General features: G+C 43.1%; 1 protein-coding gene across 1 annotated transcript in view; it reads right to left on the bottom strand.

Moving 5' to 3' along the window:
- Positions 1–8,813: 8,813 nt before the first annotated feature.
- NOP58 (NOP58 ribonucleoprotein) overlaps positions 8,814–19,538 on the bottom strand; it is a 21,582-nt gene continuing 10,857 nt past the window's right edge. Inside the window, exons 10-14 of the mRNA XM_010192114.1 lie at positions 19,005–19,139; positions 17,769–17,830; positions 15,122–15,255; positions 9,913–10,034; positions 8,814–9,155 (exon numbers count right to left, since the gene is read on the bottom strand). Coding sequence (XP_010190416.1) covers positions 9,099–9,155; positions 9,913–10,034; positions 15,122–15,255; positions 17,769–17,830; positions 19,005–19,139 — 510 coding nt within the window. The 3' untranslated portion in view covers positions 8,814–9,098. The remainder of the gene's footprint in view (positions 9,156–9,912; positions 10,035–15,121; positions 15,256–17,768; positions 17,831–19,004; positions 19,140–19,538) is intronic.

The following is a 19,538-nucleotide window of genomic DNA, read 5'->3' as shown; positions in this document are numbered from 1 at the left end:
CCTGGTCAGGACAGTACATCACTTTTCACTCTGTGCATAAGATGAAATATTTCCTGGTTTGCAGGGTGTAGTCAGGCAAAAGGAATAGTTATTTTTCTTTAATTTATTTGGATGCTATTTGTATCTGCGCTTTCTTGAATAGTTTCAGGTGCATTAGTTATCGGGAATATCTGCTTCAAGGTATAAGCAATGAAAGTTCTCAGTCTGTCCTCCCGTGTGGGGTTTTAAAACCTCTTCTCCTGAAATAGGTGTGAGGCCTTTTCCCACAGATGCTCTGGAGTAGAACTATTTTGATCGCCAAAATACTAAAACCACAAACTCAGGAATAAAAGAAAAAAAAGAAAAAAAAAGATAAAAGGCCTCTCAAATCAAGTGAACAAGCCAAGGAGGAAAAATAGACTCAGTCATCTCTCCTACCCCATTTAATTAATAGCATTCCTCTCCAGAAACAGCAAGTGCAGCCCGAACCTCTCTGAGTGCTTTTTTACAGCTGAGCTCCTGCAGCTGCCCCTCTCTTCTTGCCCTCCCTGCCGGGACATGGCTCTGCCCATGCCCCCAAAGCCACCGGTGTCATCAGGCAGGGGTGCGTGCAGAGTGGCTGTGCTTCCACAGGGGCCTTGCTCCAGCCAAGCGTTTGAGCAGATGAGATATCGTAGTGAAAGGAGCGGGACTGGTTGTGCTGCAAGATAAGATTGTCTGCCAGGGCTTTGTTGGAGGCAGCCTTGCAGATGCAGGAAGGGAAACAAGCTGTAAAGATGGTAAAAAGAAAATAATAAAAAATGCCCCAAGGGAAGCAGCACTGGCGCAGGACACCAAGAGCTCCTCATCAGCGAAGGGCACAGTAACACAGAAACAAACATGAACAGCAGAGTCAAACAGCAACATGACCTGCATTAGGAAGGCCCCTCACCCCGATCACCTGTGCCATTCTGCACCTCCCTGGACAACCATTGCTGGGATGGGGTGCCAGGATAGGGTGCCAGGGACCTTGGCACAAGATGGGACAGCCCACCTTCTCCCTTGCTGCTGTAGCCCACCTCGCCTGCAAACTGTTCTGAGCAAGCAGCAGGGACACTGGCTGCGAGGCCACCTACACCATGGGCTTCTTTGCTCACAGTGACAAAGCCTACCTGGGAAACAAATTGTGGAGGCTAGCGCCTCCCAGACAGGTACGAGCTCCTGACCTGGTGGGTACTTCATGGTGGCAGCAGGAGGAAAAGCATCTGGTAGCAGAACTTGGAGGAAGAAAATTAAATGCTGCTCCAGGAGAGATGGCAGGTAAATGAAAGCACAGCCAGCCTGGCAGACACACAGGCACTTAAACCGAGCGCAACATGGACACGTCTGCACTCATGTCCCATTACCTAGATTCAGAGGGAAATCCTGGTTTCAGTTTAGCTCAAGCTGGTCCTGCACAGCCCAGCCTTGTGCATCACCCTGTCCTGAGGGTATTTTATGCAGTGTAGTTCCCTGGACTGTGTATCTCCACCTCCTTCTGGTCTTTTCCCCATTGCTGTAAGCTACCAAAAGGGAAGATGTAGTCCCCAACTGAACAGTGAGGATGGCGTGAGGTGGGGAGCCCAAGGGCAGCTGGATTTTCCATGTGGAGGTGGGAAACAGCAATGCAGGGTGTGTCATTCTGGTTCTCTGTGGTCTGGAGGCTAAACCCAGCATCTGCATCCTCACAGAAGCCCCACCGAGAGCACAGGGAGGAGCTGTGGGGTTACAACTAGCACAGTCCTATTTCTATTCAACTGGATGGTGATAAACAAAAACGAGCCAGATGAGACCTGAGACAAGATCATCTGTGCAACTTCCTGCTGCAGTTCGTTTGCTTGATGTATCTCACAATCAAAAGCAGCACCTCGTCCACACGTGGGTGAGCTGTGGTCCCTGGCATGCACCCAACCTCCAGCACAGAAGCAGCAGGCCCTGGCCAGAGGGTCCCCACCTTGCACCAGAGCCACGCACCAGTGGCTGTGCAGCCCCAGGGACACAAGGAAGGCAACGTACTTGGGGCAAAAGTCACGGTAGCCGCTTTGCACCCTAAGGCCTGAGGTCTTTTTTTCAAGGACAAGGAAGAGAGACTTGTGTTAAATACCTCAGTTTGTTTAATCCACCATACAGAAACAAAATCCTGAGAGGTTCAAAGCTCCAATGTTTACTCTATCAGGCTTATTTCTGGGCTAAATAAACCATCAAAATCTAAGTCTCCACAGAAAACATCAAAACACACTAGTTGAAGCTGATTAATAGTTAGCATTTTGGCAAAGACAAAGCATGAATCCCTAATTATTGTAAGATGAGTCACCTGGAGAAACTACAGCAGTAGTCAGAAAAAAAAGGCAACCTTTGAATAACTTAATGAGAACAAAGATGTCTAAAAATGCACACATCAGCAACAAGCCAACATCAGCCCTGATGAAGGCAGGTGAGGGGACTGGCAGCATTACCCCAGCTCTGTGGAGGATGTCTCCGACCCCCATGGTCACCGAGGACCGAGGACCCCATGCCCATCTCACCAGAAGCCCATCCCTGGATACCAGGGCAGTCCAACATCCATATTCCTTCCGTGACTCATAGGATAGGAACAAGCCAGACTTTTGCAGACAACAAGAAAGATAAAAATCATACTGCTTGGGGGAGTGCCAAGCTATTATTTCACCCAATTAGAGTCTTGAACTGCTGAAAGTTAAAAGGATTTCCTCTGGAAAGAGAACATTCCCCAGCCAGAAAGTCTCCAGAAAGGTACAGGAGCAATAACTCGTAGCGTTCGGTGTGAGGAAACAAGTGTCTAGACAAGGGCTTCTTTTTTTGGTTTGTTGTTGATGACGTTTTTGAAAGATGCTACAGCACAGATCCTGGAACTTGGATTTCTATTTTCACATTCTTTCTACCTGTGACAGATTCACATGTTCAGGACATGCTGGGGATGGTTTATGCATCTTTGGTTATTTTATTTATCTACCATAGCCTAAAGGTATTATATCCCCTGGGGTTAAAATGGATGGATATCGCTGTTTGGATGGATGCGCTGTCGTGCAGCAGGAGGAAATAAGAGCACTGATGTCCGCAGCTGAAACTGCCTCCTGGGGAGACTACGTGTAGTCTAGGCCCCATGTCAGTTCTGCTTCAGAAACCTCAGTTGGATTTGAGGGGTGCAAGGGGCTCCTGCACAGGGGTCACACAGGAAGGCACCCAACACCTTGGTGCAAAGCTTCAAAGCAGCCTCCTCGTGCTGCACATGGCAAGGCCAGGTCCAGGCACAGGAGACCTGTTGGACTTACTCACCTTGCCTGGCACCTCCTTTCCCACACCTGCCTGATGTCAACCAAGCAAAACTGAGGAGAATGGTACTACAGGGCAAGTAGTCCTTGCAACCTTGCAACCTTGTCCTGCCGTTCCCAGGCAGGTGTGGGTGGGCTGGCCGCGGGGAGGGAGCACGCTCCCTTGGCACAGCACTGCCCAGTATTGCTTCAGCGTGTTGCAATGCACTGATTGAGTAATTGGCAATTATATTGCCTTTATCTTCATCTCCACTCTTACGGTGTTACATTCACAGCTGTATAAATAACAGCCCATCTCGCATCCACAGTAGCTTCCATTTTGCACAGCTTTGCTGATCCTGCAGCTGAGAGCAATAAAGCTTGAGCTCAGGTTTTGGCGCTGTTCCCCACCCGCCCAGTGCCCCATCAGTTTTAAAAAAACCATTTTTAAATGTGCTTCTACACTGCTACAAAAGCAAAGCCTCTTTTTTGCCACCATGCAAAAGGAAGTGTTTTGGCACAGGTGGTTTTAATTCCTTTTTTTGAGAAAAAAGAATTTAACGTGGCTGCGCCAAGACTGGCTGCAGCTTTATCAAGAGATTTCGTTGTGGACTTAAACAACCTCTCTTGCAGCCATTGTACTGTCAAACAGGTTTCCTTCCTCTTCTTCACAACACTTCTACATCACATCCTATTTAGGGCTCTTACAGTGCTTCATAAATAATGTGATAAATGAGAGCACTCTGCACTTACGGGATTTGAGAGGGATTATCTCACTTTTTAAGAGGTGGAATATGAAGATCAGAGGTTAAAGGTGGCAAACCCAGCAGGTTGTGATCCAAATGACAGGAGTTTTTGTACCTCATTTCCCTTGGATCCGGAGCCCTTCTTGGCAACTCTGCCATTTGCCCAGCTCTCCCACTTCTCCATCCCAGCACTTCAGTCCTACCCTGTCCTTTTTCTCCAGGGTCGCTGATAAATTTCTCACCAGCACATCACCATCAATCCCTCATTGTATTTTGCTTGAGATCTGTAGGGACAAAATTGCTGTTTCCATTAGCCAGTATCTGGGATGAGAAATTGAACATTAGAAAAATCTTTCTATTGTAGATTAATACTACTGAAAACACAGAGCCATCGAACAGAGAGATGCTCACTCACTGCTATGAGAGGAATAACCTTTCGCTTAAGAAAACAGGCAAAGTGCAAAGGATGTGAAAAGAAAATGAAAGCTCAGAGATAAGGCTCACCGGTAAAGGATGGGCACTTGCTGCAGAAGCTGCTGGGTTTCTAACAGGGGCTAATTATGCACAAGCTAGCATAAGCATTTGGCAGTACTCTGTGCCAGCCTGAGGGGACATCCTCCAGCTCAGGGCACCACCAGCTCTGCGGGGGCAAGGCTGACTGATGCAGAGGGCTGCACGCCACACCTTGTGGCTGGGGAGGCACAGGGTCCAAGCCTGGAGATTAAGAAACCAAGATTTCTATTCAAAATTTTAAGCTACTCTAAATGACAACATGTTGCTGTGCTTCTCTCTGTGGAAAATGGGAAGCTTCTGCTGAGCTGTCTATCGTTTATATATATTTTTTTTTCCCAGAGAAAGTGAAGCCTTGCTGCAGGGGCACACAGGCATCAGGATGCAGCACAGACAGCAGGAAGCCAGTCTGTGAGTTTTTTCCATGTGTAGAAGTGGCTCAAGAGGGATTGGCAAGCTGGAGGTTTTACCTGAAAAATACAGCAACGATTCTGTCGCTCCCCGGCAGGCAGGCTTCATGACCCCTGAGCAGTACTCTCCTCCACGACTCCACCTCCTCTCAGCAGGCACCTCTTACTGCATGGGCACATGAAACCCCAGGCTGGCTCTAGGGATCTCCTCATCTCTGGAGCAAAGGGCCAGCGCCTGGAGCAGTGCAGGGTGCCTGCCCTCCCCATTTCCTGCAGTGGGGAAAAACAGGGTCCCTTCACTTGGCCAACAAGTGCTACTTCACATAGGCACAGATATGAGGAAGATGTACACAGGGTGTGTGTCTGTGGGTGGGGTAAAGCAAACTGCTGATAGCTGGAGTAAGCAGGATGCCCACAGGCAGCAGGAGATGCCTGGAAGCACACATCTCTCCAGGAGCACTGGTGCAAGGGACTGCTGTGGGTCAGAGCAGGGATGGTCCCAAGTGAAAAAATCCTCATGCACAGGGAACACTACCAGGCAAATTCCCAAGTAGCAAAGAAAAAAAACCTGCAAGCATCTGTTTTCCAAAAGACTCCTGTTTTAGCCTGAAGAAAACACTAGTTCTCCTGACAACAGTGCAAAGTAGCTATGAAAGAATCCAGATGATGTCTCTGGTGAGATGGTGTCCCAGAAGGAGCACGCAGTGAGCAGCTCCTGTGCTTGCTGACGGCCTGAAGAACAGGGAAGGGGGCATGCTGCACAACTCCCTAGTTCCAGAGAAAGAAAAAATAGCAGAAAACTCCATAACACAACCAAACACCTTTAAGCTTGCCAGGCACTCTGCCACTTGGATTCTGCAGCCGAAAGCCCAAAGCCAGTGCAGCTTCCCTCTGGGGTCAGTGTGAACAAAGAAGCAGGTAGGAGACCCCCAGGTCTCAGCCCAAAAGCCAGCCAATCCCACCCTCTGAGAGAGAGCAGAGCCAGTTGCTTGGCTAGTGATTGTGTCCCTTGCAGTGTGGTGGAGGCTGTATGTAACCTCTTCCCCGGGAAAGCCTTTGCCTGGTAGGGTCTGTAACCGCACAGTCAAGTGGACTTTTAGCTACTGATTAAGAATTAATGTGGGCTGTGAAGGAAGGCTGCCCCCCAGTCCAGCTGTCAGTCAACATGGGAATAGATTTTCAACAGCAGAGTGAGCACAGCAAATGTTATATCCCAGGATGGCAGGACCTGAGACCGAGGGTTTAAGTGCCCAGGTAACCTGTATGAGATACTTTCAAACTGTCAACCACCTCTTCGAAACAGTTTCACTCATCTTCTAGGCTTAGCCCTAATTCATCAGCAATTTTTCAGATTTAACCTTTGTTATTGAGTAACCCATGCTGGTAAAATGCTCTAAGGACCATATTAAAATATTTTAGATTCTTCTGCTCCACAAATTTCATTGTTTTGCTTGAAATGCCATTGTCAGCCAGCCAGGCTCGCTGCTCTTTCTTTGTTCAAGTAACTCAAACCATCTATCCTTAATCCAATATTAGCTCTGGGGTCTTGTTTGTCTGTTTTTGCTTTATCATAGACAAAATAAAAGATCCATTTTTGGATGGATCTACTTCCTCACAAAGATTAGTGACTGATAGTACAGGCTTTATATAAATGCCTTGTTGCACAATTATTTCTTACAAAGAGTGTACAAGCCTCAAACTTCTACTGTAAAAGATCGAAAGGCTCAAGTCTCAACTAAGGGTCTGTCCCACTTCTTGGGTAAGAACCACCACCTCTCTGTGCAAAGAGGTTAAAGTATAGGTTTTATTATTATTACTTTAAGATGCAAGATTGTACACAAATACTCAGACCTTTGTTTGTGGAAAACCATGCATGAGCAACTCAATCTTATCTGCTTGAACTGATAAGCAACTTGAAATGCAGTGACCCTGCCTTACAATGACTGCAGTCTCTCACCACTGTTTATTTCACTGATCATATTTAGCACTCAAGTTGAATACACTTATCAATGTTTCAGCAGCAGCCCTTTGGGATATGCAGCTCATTGTTTCAAAGATGACAAGTTTTAACAGTTCAAACTAGCATCCAGAGTGCTTCTTTCCTAACCTGCTGAAAAGAGGTGGTGGCAGATAAGTGCATAGTCTACCCGAGACTGAAAAGCTTAAAAACTTGCTTCCTTTTCCCCACCCAGTATTTCTGGGTCACACACACTGAGCACTCAGTGCTATTTTTCTTCAAAGGAGTTTCATTCAGCAACAACAAAAAACCTACAGCATTTCAGAAACTTTGAAAGAGAATAAAGTAGAAGCTCTAGTTAATTTGATATTGAAAGCAACGCTCTTAACACCAGAGCAGGAGGAGAGGCACACATGCTGCCTCACGACTAAGCTCCAATGGGCTGCTCTGGGAGATGGAAGTTGGCCTGTGCTGGACATTGGTTTGCAATCATAAACCACTAAAATGTGCTATCTAAGAAAAAAAAGCGAATCTCATTCCCTTGTTATCAAAGGAATAAGCAAAAGGGAGGGAAATGTGGCCATGCAAAATTAACTTCTCTCAATTTTGATCCCACTGATTAGACTTACAAAGCAACTGATGTTCATAAAAATTTTCTGATTAGGGTAAATTATATAGGACAGCTTCTAAGCAGCACATACATAATTTATCTGATACTTTTGAAGAAGCAACTACACTAACAGTTCAGAGGAAACTGAACCCTCATGTCTGTAAGGATTTGTCTGAAAATGCATTTACAATAAAAATCTAAAAGTACTAATAGCCAAGGCAAAGTGGTTATTGCATTTATATGAGACTTACGTGAGTCTTCCATGTAATTTTGAGTAACTTTTTAATACCTTTGCTGCCCACTCAAACATTTCAGCTTAAATTAATCTTACTTGTCTAGCAAAAAGCAGATAAACTGGAAAGGTCTCAGTGTTCCCAGGAAATCACAGACAGTGCAACAGAAAGATCCATACATAACACCTAGACCAGGAGACTGTTGCCATCCGCTAGCACAGTCTCAATACGCTGTTTCAGGATACTCCTTGTCAATTACAGCAATTAAACTCACTGCAACCTTCCTGGGGAGGAAGAAACCTAAAAGGCAGTTCTTGGTCTTGATACTGGTAGAACTGCATTAATAAACATGTCAGGGATTTTGTTAAGATATATCCGCTTACACTAACAGATAAGTAAGGCAGGCACAGGCAGTTAAATACCAAGAGCTGGCTAATACGCTGTATTCCACAGAAAAATATGAACAAAAGCTTTTCTATATTAATTAATAAACTGAGTGATAAGCATAGTCAAGCAAAATTGGTTTCCTTTTCCACCCGAAAGCTTCAAGGGCTTTAGTGTCCTAATCATGGGATGCTACTTCAGTGCCCCTGTATCCCCTACAGAGAATGGCAGAATTGGCAAACAGCTGATTTCTGATGAGAAGTAATTCTGCTTTGGGCATTTTTAAATTTTTTTTTAATCAAGTGAAGAAAGTTACCGCAGTCACAACAGAAGCAATTTGGAAGCTAATTCATGTTAGTGCAAAACAGGCGTCTAAACCTTGTCAGTCAGTGCAACAAAACCAAAATGTCTGAAAGACGATTAAAAAGGTTTTCTCGGGAGAACTACAGTGCAGACACAGCGCACCTCAGCCATTCAATGCATCTCTGATATTATGCAGAGATATTTGCGTCAATTTTATGGAGAACTTCAGAAGATTACCACCTTTGAATTCTTTAGAGAATAAACTGCAAAAGAACATCCACATTTAAAAATTATTTTTTTTTTTGCTGATCACTCATTTTAAACAATAAATCTTAGGAATAGTTCTGATAATGGTTAGAAAACCAGCAAACAAGTTAAAAGACAGAGACACAAAATCTCCATAAAAATGTTTTTATTCCTTGTCAGTGGAGACCGCATACAAAGAGAGGATCCACTGTGAGCTTTTCAACAAAAGAAACTGCAAAAAGCCAGCAATCCTCCTAAGTAGCAGAGACACTGGGGTATCCTATTCCAGGGCAGAAGATAATGCTATCAAATCAATCTCCTTGCCCTCTTGTAACACAGGAAAGCTAGTTTACAGCAAGAGGCTAAAGAAATTATGTCAGAAAATGCTGCTCAGAAACAGCTGTCCAAGAGCAATGTTTCTTCCCGTTCCTCATCAGTCTTCATCCTCATTTTTAATTTTCTTCTTTTTCTTCTTCTTTTTCTCTGTATTCTGCAAACAAACAAATGTTGCTATGAACCAACCATAATGGAGAAGCAAAGCAACACATGTAGCTAGGCAACCGAGCTCACACTCCAAGCATCACAGCAGCTGCCATACTCGGCAAAGCACGACCCAAGAGATGTCCCCTTCCTCTACCATGAGCGTAACTCGATGTTTACAGCAGTGGGGCCAGTGGGCAAGGGAAGCCGTGCTGTTGGCTGCAGCGCTGGCAGCGCAGCGCTACAGTCAGACTGCTTCAGGCAATGTAGCTGCCCTAAACCGACAGAAAATTAAATTCCACATTCAGACCAGGATTTCAAAACCGAGCAACTAGTTTGACTTGGTCTCATCCACTCTGCTGTTGCTTGAAGACATCAAATAATGCTTCATCAATTCAGCAGGTATGGCCACTGCTCCCTATGAGTCCTAAACGCTAGACAGACACCTGTGGATCAGCACCAAGGGACACCTTCTGCACTTGAAAATTAGAGAGCTAGAGAGATGACTGAAGCTGGGGGTGGGCAGAGGAAAGGAGGGGAACCACTCCCGGTACATCAAGGGATTACAGTCACACATTCCCAGACCTTATTTTGAAATGCAAGTCTTCTTAGACATTACAGTAATGGATAATGAAATAAAGTTACTGGAGTGAAACTGTCCTTGCATACCATGGGTTATACAGATAAGAACATTTCCCCTGCCTCACTCCATATGTTTTGGAGAGAATTCCCACGGAAGATCAGGGAGCTGTGCAATTCTGCCTCACCTCAACTGTGGGGCTGGTGGGGGGTTCCTCACTCAGTACCTCCTCTTCCTCAGCTTGCTTTTCCTTATCCTTCTTTTTTTTCTTCTTCTTGACAGGTTCATCATTTTCTACAGCTGTCTCTTCTGTACCACAGAAAGAAGAAAAACAAAAGGCAGGCTGTCAGTTAAGGCTATAAAAGGAAAAGCTTTCTATGAGATGTGAAAGGATGCAGCAACAATAGTAAGAATGCAAAACACTGAATACCACACTGCCCCTTCTTTACCTGCATGAGTACTCACTGCTATAATCAAAATATACAACTACCTAAAACAAGTGACAATGTTCAAACAGCACTATTCACATCTCCTGGTACAAACTCCACTCATATACGCTGCTTCCTAAGTGTAAAACAAGCTTGCATGTTTTCATTTGTCTGCCAAATTAACTTCAAGCACTCTTTCTGAAAAGAAGACTGTTCACAGTTCGGCAAGTATTTCCACCAGCATCACAACAGCACTGGAAAGACTGCATAATCCACACTAGAAATGCATTCAGCCAGTAGTAGCTTGTTCACAATTGATTTCCCCTATCTTGATGTAGGAGATTTGCTAAGCAGCATACTGGTTTTCTTAACTGTTTAGACTGGCAAACAAAGATCTCTGAATGCTGAGCTAACAAAAAACATTTAATGCAAAAGCAGAAACTCTTTCCGGTCCTGGAAGACAGGAATTGAATTATTTAATATAAGCTGAGAGGAAGGTTAACCCAAGAAAAGATTTACTAATGACCTCTTACATTTATTTTTCAGAACTACACATCAACAGTTGGCCTATCTAATCACAGTGGAAAGGCACTAAGATTTACCACTCACTTTCTAGCACACATACCACAGTTCTTAGGTAGAGAAACCAAGCAGAAATCATTACTAAGCTGACTGCCCATGCAGTAGCCAGGCTGTTACAGGAACATACCCAAGTTGAATTTATTTGCACAACTGAGTCAGTGCTGGATACCAAGTTTTTCAGTATGTAGTGCTCATGAGTAAGTTCATGACGTAGCTACTACCGTCCTTCAGTAGCTACAAAACCAAAACTCTGAAACCAGCGGTGTTTGTGGTGTGCAGCTGCTACTGGAGGCGTGGCTCAAGAAGTATTTTTCTTACTGTACTCCTCCCCCCAAACTAAATCAGTTTCACTCTGAAGCATACTCGCTTACCACTTACAAAAAGAACAGAAACAAAACCAGCGCAATTAAAAAAAACCCCAACGCACACAACCTCCGAACATCTTGATTGTACTTTGTCACAGGTTTAGTTCCTCAAGGCAGCACAAGGATTGTAAGAGTCAAAAATACACTTCAATCTTTGCCTCTAATATAAGCTTCAGACAAAAATACTGTCTTCAGGGTAAAAAATTTCTAGACATGTCTACAGGAAAATACAGCCAGCTAACACATGCAGTTTTCTGACATTTAAAAAATGCCAGAAGCAAAACAGCAAAGGATTCCAGATAAAGGAACTGGTAAATATCACTGTAAGTGGATTCCGCCACACACATCTTTCAAAGTGAAGGCATAAGGCATTCAAAACATGTAAAAATAAGTATCCTCACCTCCCTATGTATGACACAGGGAAATAAAAAGAAGCTGAAAAATAAGCATAGACTACATTAAAGCCATACAGTACAACAGCAGTACACACATCATGTTTTGCTGTGCAACGCATTTTCACTCAGCTGGACTGGTAAGCTATGCATTTTCAAGCAAAATGTTGGGTGGTAACCTTGGAAAAATAACTTGTTATTACCCTACATGTCATCAAGTCTGACACACCGGGCAGGGGAACCTGTCACAATTTACAACCGCAGATGATGCGCTGTGCACTCATAGGCACTGTCATTTTTCTCACCTAGCAGCAGACGCCTTCCTGAGGATTTCTGTTGCCGCTTTCTAGCAAAGCTCATCACAAGACTTCACATATTTGTACCTAGGCAGAATGAGGACAAAGGCTCCAGGGGTGCTGGTCTTTTCCCTCTGGGTGCAACACTTCTAAGTCACTCAAGCCCAGTGGGGTTTCTTTGTGATACACAGCAGCTGACAAGAAAGCCAACAGCTCTTACCCCATCAGGCACTGAGGCACAGAAAGCAGCACCCAGAAGAGCAGTTTGGTTGATGGCCCTGTGCAGCTCTGGACTTTACCAGTAGTAGTTCCAGTCACCCACTTTCCACCAGTTTTCTCTAAGCTTTTACCCACCAGCCTGATGGTACCCTCCCTCCTCCACATGATGCTCTGCATGCAGAGAATCAAATCACACTGTCTATCAATAAAGACACCTTGTTGTGATGTTGCTATCCTTTGTGTCTTGCAGGGTTCATTATATTAATTCAAGATGATATTTCTCTTTTCAAGAGAGACCTTTCCAAGTGACTAGCTGCTACATTTATCTTGATGCTTAAATATAAGCTGAGCATGGAGATGCAACATAAATCATACAATCGGGACCTCCTCTGCACCCTATTACAGAGCTTTCCAAACTACTCAAACTTCTCAGATCGCCCTCTAAGCACACTGTACAGTCACACCAACTATACTGGAAAAGAGTACGGTCATGGTCTGTTTAGACTGTGTCAGTGAGATCCATGTACTTTTCTGGTGGTCAGACACAAGAATTTGCAAACATAGGGGCAGTGATGATATTTTAAGCAGTAGAAGAGGACAGGCTGAAGGGATCAGTTCTGCATACAGGTGATATGAGGTAACTAAGCTCACTGAAAACACTTCTTCCATAGTCTGAAGCATCTAGCACAGTCAGTTGTAATGCTCAAGTATATAACAAAAAATTATCCAGTTGATATGAAGAACTAGGAAAAAGCAGGAGCTATGAACCACACATCTAAAGGATGCTCTGCCTTTTCAGGAAGAAAAGCAACACATTGAATCCTGTACTTGAGGTTTTGGGAAGTTTAAAAGAACCAAAGAGCATAGATTTCAGTAGTCCTCTAGTACTCTGAACACCGCTCAAGTAATTCTTGGTTAGCTCAAGGATACCTGCTGAGCTCTACCCAACCCCTAAACCAGGAGGTATCAATGCTCAATAAAGCAAACAGCAAATGAAAGCAGGTTTGTGTATAAAAACAATGAATCATTGAATAATGTATCTATCAGCAGAAATATTTTCCTCATACTGCAAGAGACCAGGCTGGAAATGAATGTAGTATTTCACTTGTGAGGAGTTCGCTCCTGTGAGATGTTAACACTTGCTTTGATAATGCAAGGGGAGCCCAAGGGAATAATTCTGAGACTACAGTAAGGGAAGTTAGTTCAAAAGATTGTCAAAAGCAGTAGCTGTGAAAACATGTTCTCCAAAAAGCAAGCAGGCAAAGTTCAAGCCTTCAAAGTACTCATGTGTCCTTGTCTCATTATGATAAGTACAAAAGAATAAGCTGGGGCACAGATCTCAGCGTTATGGCACTAGCAATTCTCTCTCGCGTGTGACTTCAATTCTCAGCTCAGTTTACGTTCCTACAGGTTGCTCCATCCATGCACAGACACACCATGAACCAACCAGTGCCTGGAAAAATCACACCTCAGAACCAGCACAGCTACACTCTGATACTCCAGAACACAGCAGCACAGAGAAGGGCAGAAAGGGAAGGCTCTGGCAGCCCTCACCTACTGCAGGCACAGGTAGTTGGCAAGATCTGGGAGTAGCTCATGCCCAGATCTGGCTCAGGGTCTCACAGAAGTGACTTGAAGTCATGTTCCTTTTCCTTTCTACCCTTTCCAATGGGTACCTCCACTATCATAGCAAGTATTAAGCCAGCCATTTAGAGGTGTCGAAGTGCACATTGGAGAGGAGAAATAACGTTTCTTAAAATGAACCATAATATAAAACCAGATAATTTTGAAGTCACAGTCCAAAAATCTTTCTTCACACAGTACCTTACCACAGAAGGAAAGAACTGTAGCCATAGTTCAGTTTTAACTCTCCAGAGAGTAACAACTGTTCATGTATTATTGTCCTGGTTTTGCTGGGATTGAACTGTAGAATTCCCTTTTAATGTTTCAGCAGAACTGGATTTCTGAGAAAACTGCAGTGTTCGCTTTATAGAACACAAGTTGACATTATAGCTTTTAGCTGGGACAGTGATTTATTTTGGGTTTATGCTGAGATTAATATGATAACACACCAAAATTTACTTTTTTCTAAGGCTCTGGTTTTACAGTCTTTGGTCTGCACTTACGGTTATAGGGTTTGTTTTTTTGTTTGGTTGCTTTATTTTTCTCCCTCTTTCTGCACAAGAGAAAAGGAGGGAATCAAGAGCCTGGGACTCTCTTGGACCGGGCATGATCCAAGCTGACCAATACAGATATATTCTGGTCCATAAACATCATACTCATTATAAAATGAGGAGTTTGCAGGGGACAACCCCTTCCATCCTTTGGCTCTTTGGCTCCTTGATGTTTTCTCTTCTTCGTGATGGCGGCCTGTCTCAGTTCCTGAGGCATATCCCTCCCTCGTCACATTTCTGTTGGCATATGGCCAGTGACTGCTGTTTGTGAGCAGAGCTTAACTCCTATTGCTTTATTGTCATTTTTCCTATTCTTGTTGCAGTTCATTGGTATTATAATAATTTCAGTTTGGTTTATTTTAATTATTAGTCTTTATCTCAGTTCCTTTACTTTTACTCTCCCAATTCTCTTCCCCATTCCACAGGGGAGCTGGGGGGAAGCTGAGCGAGGGAACTGCGTGGCGTTTTGCTGCTTGTCAGGTTAAACCATGACAATTATGTAAATTCAGACTGCAATTTCCAAGTGCCATTTCATCTTGAATTCTGATGTTCAGTGTCTATATGTTGAAACACACCAGAAAACATTTCTATACAGAACAATATTCTTTAAAGAAAATTGGGCAAGTTCTGGTTTTACAGAGAAGAGCTTTTTCATCTTCAAGACAATGAGGCCCACTAAATATGAACGTTCTCAGCAAGAAACTCTGCAAGAATATAAACATAGTTTTTTGGTTTTAAATGTTCTTGTATGCTTAGAACTGTTTAAAAGCAGATTATTTTAAGTAAATTGACTGCAGTCTGGTGTCAGTCTGAAGGATTTTTTTTTAATACACCATCATACCCAAAGAGAATAACCAGGTGTTTTGGCTGGCTGTAAGTGTTAAGCCGCACGGCACAATGCACACAGCAACATGCCAGTAGCATAGATGCAGCAACTAACCTTTCGTCTCTGCTTTAAACTTCTTTGCTTTCACAGCAACCTCTGTGTCTTGGTCTTCCACCTCTTGAATTTTGCGTTTCTTTGAAACGGTAGGAAGCGTAGAGTCACCAGACGGGTCAAATATTTTTATTTCGCTGTAATGAAGAAAACCAGTCTATTTTAAAAGAAGAGCTAGCCTCCAGGTAAGATCCTGCAGTTGAACATAAACTTCCCAACACAACATCCTGAGAATATTCACAAATCATTCTTGCTCAGTTAAGAAAGCCTCTACAGGTAGCGAGGCCCTTTCTCAAATACACGAACCGTTTATCAGTAATCATGACTACAGGAGATACCCCATGAAGTACGACTATATGATCTGAACAGAAAATACCAGTTAAGTAAGAGTTTGGTTCTGGTTTATAGCTGTTCAAGGCTCTACAGAGCACTTAAATTACCCATTAGAGACTGATCTCTCTGCCACTGAAAGTCTTTCTATCATAGCTGTGCATCATCACAAGCACAGAGCTCCCCACAGTTTGTTAAGTCCATAATAAGCATATCCTGAGGACAATATATATACAAGATTAGAAGTAGCTTTACTTCTGCTTTTTCTGCACTGCCTCTCCACCATCATGTTCACAGGGAACAACTGACAAGGCAAGGTAAGGCTATGGCTCATCTCTGTATCACTGACTTTACAGGACATGCAAACACCTAATCTGTGTCTGAAACTCCCTCTTCTTGAATACTGCATGCTGCTTCGCTCAGTCCCAAACTCTTCTACAGGCTGCAGAGAACCAACCACCCTGAAATCCAGTGCTCTTTAGTTGGACCTTTCCAGGGACAGCTGGATCATCTAATAACAATGAGTTTTCTAACAGCAATGATTTTTTTTCTTACTCATTCAGAACATAATTCCTACTAAAGGAGAAAGTTTTAAAACACTAAGCCTAAACTATTCTCCCCCCCCAGCCATATACTGAACATCTAAACTTCCCTAATATAGGAACCTGAACTAGCTACCTTGCACAGGTTCCAAAAGCAACTGAGACTAGTGACTAGACTGGGAAGCATGTGGTGATGCTAGCAGACAGTACCATTAATTCATTTGCTAAGCATTAGAAATTATTCTTACGGGTACGAACACTGCACCTTGCTTTACAGAAATTGATTACGCAGTCTTTTGCAAGCAGTGGACTCTGCTTCAGCTAAACCCACACAAGAGCTCACTGGCTTGTCATTGTCAAAATACTACTAATAGGTAAAAAAAAAACAAACCAAAAACAACCAGCAAATAAAAACACTGAAGATAGGTAAGGCACTCTCTCACATCTTTTTCAGAAAGTATAGTGAAATGCTTCACTTGAACCTCATCTCTAAGAGCTACCTCACAATTAACTTCCGAAAGATTATTCTGATGTAGCTAATTCATACAGGATCCATAGTTCCACACAGGACTAAGAGATTCCTGCTAATCTTAAAACATTAGTTTAGCCCTTCAAACAATCTCCATAAAGCAGTAATACTGCCATTTTTGTACGAGGACACTTTGACAAGGACTGAGACAGTTTCCCTTTTAGGCAGCCAGACTAAGCCAAACAGCCAGGAATTCTCTTCAGTCTCTCCCCCAAGCCTAGACACATTTGCAGAGCATGTCTAACAGTAGAAACATGTCCTGGCAGGAATTCATGACTCCTCATTTCAGGAGGTCAAAAACCTGCACACGTTGACTACTCAACACCCTTCCCTAAGCTACTGCCTCCTTACACACCCTGATACTTCATTTACTGACACTGTCTGCTCCAAAAGCTGCTCACAGCTATTGGTACACTTTGAAATGCCTAGCAAGTTACAGCTAGGTTTGAGAAAGATGTTTGGGGACTGCAGATGAGTGCAACAGCACTATTTTGTTCTCACAGAACTAGCACCCGGGCCTGGTTTTGCTGAACACTTGCCCTCTACGCCAAAGGTTCAGCAAAATAAACAGGCCAAGCTAAGCAAGAAGCCTGCAATCAAATTAAGTGGAAAACCCAGATGTCACAGCTCAGACTAATAATAACCTGTTCCAATCCTTTGATATTCAGCTGTCCCAGTTGCAATTTACACTGTCACTCTGGGCACCAGGAACTGCTTTAACAGCATCCAGAGTACAGACTATCTATTGCTTAAGATACCTATTACTTATTACATATGGAGCCTAAACAAGGAGATGAAGCTTTGCTCAAAACTAGTGGTACTTTTTAATTTCCCAAGAATAAGACTAAGCAGGTCTCTAGGACACCTTCCATGTCATGGAAATTCATTCAAACTCTGATTTTCTCAAATTTCATTTATTCAGACTTGCATTAAATAAAGCTACTATGCATTAACTCCCCAAACTATTCAGCTTTTGGGGCTGATCCTCATAGTATTTAAATACACTCGTTATCTGATGATGTCAGTAATTTACTACTAGAAATTCAGAACTGTTTCTCCACTTCACTGGTTTTACCACAACTGTAAAATGTGGGAAAATGGAAATTCCCATTAGCAATGGGACTTGTCATCAGCATTTAAGAGCACAGAAAATATTTTAAGTCAACTCAGCCCACAACCAAAAAGCTTCTCAAATAAAAACATGTGGAGTTATTTATACACAGCTAAGCTGAAAAGAAAAAATATTCACCTCTTGTTTTGATACTTGTCTGTCCTGGCCAAGGCTTTTCCAGTGCCACTTATTCTTCTTATCTACAAGAAAAATTGAGAAGCAAAAAAAATAAATTAGTCATAACAAAAACAACACGCAACACGAGTTCTACAGCTCTTGAGAGGAATTAAAAATGCAAAGATAGACATATATTACTGCTCAGGCTCTTGTGTACCTGTATGAGTCTTACACCTGGGAGAAGACTAGTGACAGAGAGGTAACTGGGGTAAGAAAGTCATGTGCCCTACTAATACTGCTCTTCAAGAGTCCAATTCAATTAAAGGGCACCTAGTACTGGATCAAACATACCACAGCCACATGACAAACAACATCATACCTCTAAATTCCCAAGACCAGCTCATATTTGTGCACAGTTTCCTTTTTTGCAACAGTAACTGCTTGTTAGGGTAAGTATTACCCTATGCCTGCCATAAAGCCAACGTTAAAATGACAATACAGGCTCCAAACCGTATTTCAATTAAATCTGTACTTGTCAGATGATCAGCTTGTGTTTCAGTATTAACATGTCTCCCTGCCTTTGCTTCAATGAGAAGTATCACCTCCCGTGAAGTGCTCAAGAGGAGCAGGCAGGTTTTTCTGGATTTCTCTTTTTTGTTCTAGCGATGCCAGTACTACAGCATTAGTATCAGATCTCCTAGCTTGGAAGGCTGAACCCAGTCATCATTTACAAGATCACATGCAGCAGGCATGCCACCTAAAAGAAAAAAGTGAACCCTACATTCGCCCAGCATGCTGTGATTATGGCAACACATGAAACAGCAGGTACAGAGACAGGATACGTATGCATTTGGTGACAGGAAGGTAATGTGGCAATTTGCAGAATATCATTTTGCTTTAGCTACAGAGAAAGCTCCTTAAGACTATGCATCACCAATATTCAGATTTTGGGGATCCATGGCGAGAAATGCGAGGAGAAAACCCAAATGCACTTTCTTCAAAGGTGAAGAGAAAGAAGCTATGAAGCTATCTTTGCAATTAATACAAAGATGTAACAGTGAAGACTTCAAGTCTTGGAATCAAATAGATGCAGTCAGCTTACAAACCCTACTGCTCCAGCCAAAGTTGGGAGAAACTACAGCATAAGTGTGACACTAGATCACACAACTGAGTGAAGGACAAAGACTCAGAAAGCAGTGCATAAGAAAACCACACCATAAACAAGGTCAGCTTCATGCAGCCCTCTGCTAGACTTACCCCTCTCTCCTCTAAAAGCCTCAGTCTCGTCTCTACTTTTAGCCTGTTCTCAGCTCCCATTTCAGCACTGGTGTTCTCTCCAAGGGCATCATAACGAACAGTCAAGGCAGTCTTAGCTGCCAGCATTCGAGAAATCTGGAAAAGCCAAAAAGAATGTTAAATGCTAACAGTTAACATTAGGCAATGATTCACTCTGATCTGGAAACCATACCCATTTTAACTACTGTTAAAATAACACATTTTCTTCATAAATGGAGGGAAACATCTGAGACAGCAAGTTAGTTATACATATCCCACTGCAGCCTTTAGATCACGGTAATCTGAGGTTTAATTTCCAGCTGGACAGTTTTCTCCACAATTCAAACACATATTCATCCACTAGCATTATAAGAGCCTAAGCTTCTTTATAGGCAAGCCACAAAAGTTACAAGGCTTTAGCACAACTACAAGAGGTCTGACTTTAAAGCAAGACTAAAGCGTGCACCCGCTTAGTTTACTATCATGTAGAAGTAGTAGCATAGCTCTTGAGAAAAC

This window comes from Mesitornis unicolor, unplaced genomic scaffold (assembly GCF_000695765.1).
Source record: "Mesitornis unicolor isolate BGI_N332 unplaced genomic scaffold, ASM69576v1 scaffold43819, whole genome shotgun sequence".
NCBI lineage: Eukaryota > Metazoa > Chordata > Aves > Mesitornithiformes > Mesitornithidae > Mesitornis > Mesitornis unicolor.
This window is presented reverse-complemented; position numbering and strand designations above follow the sequence as displayed.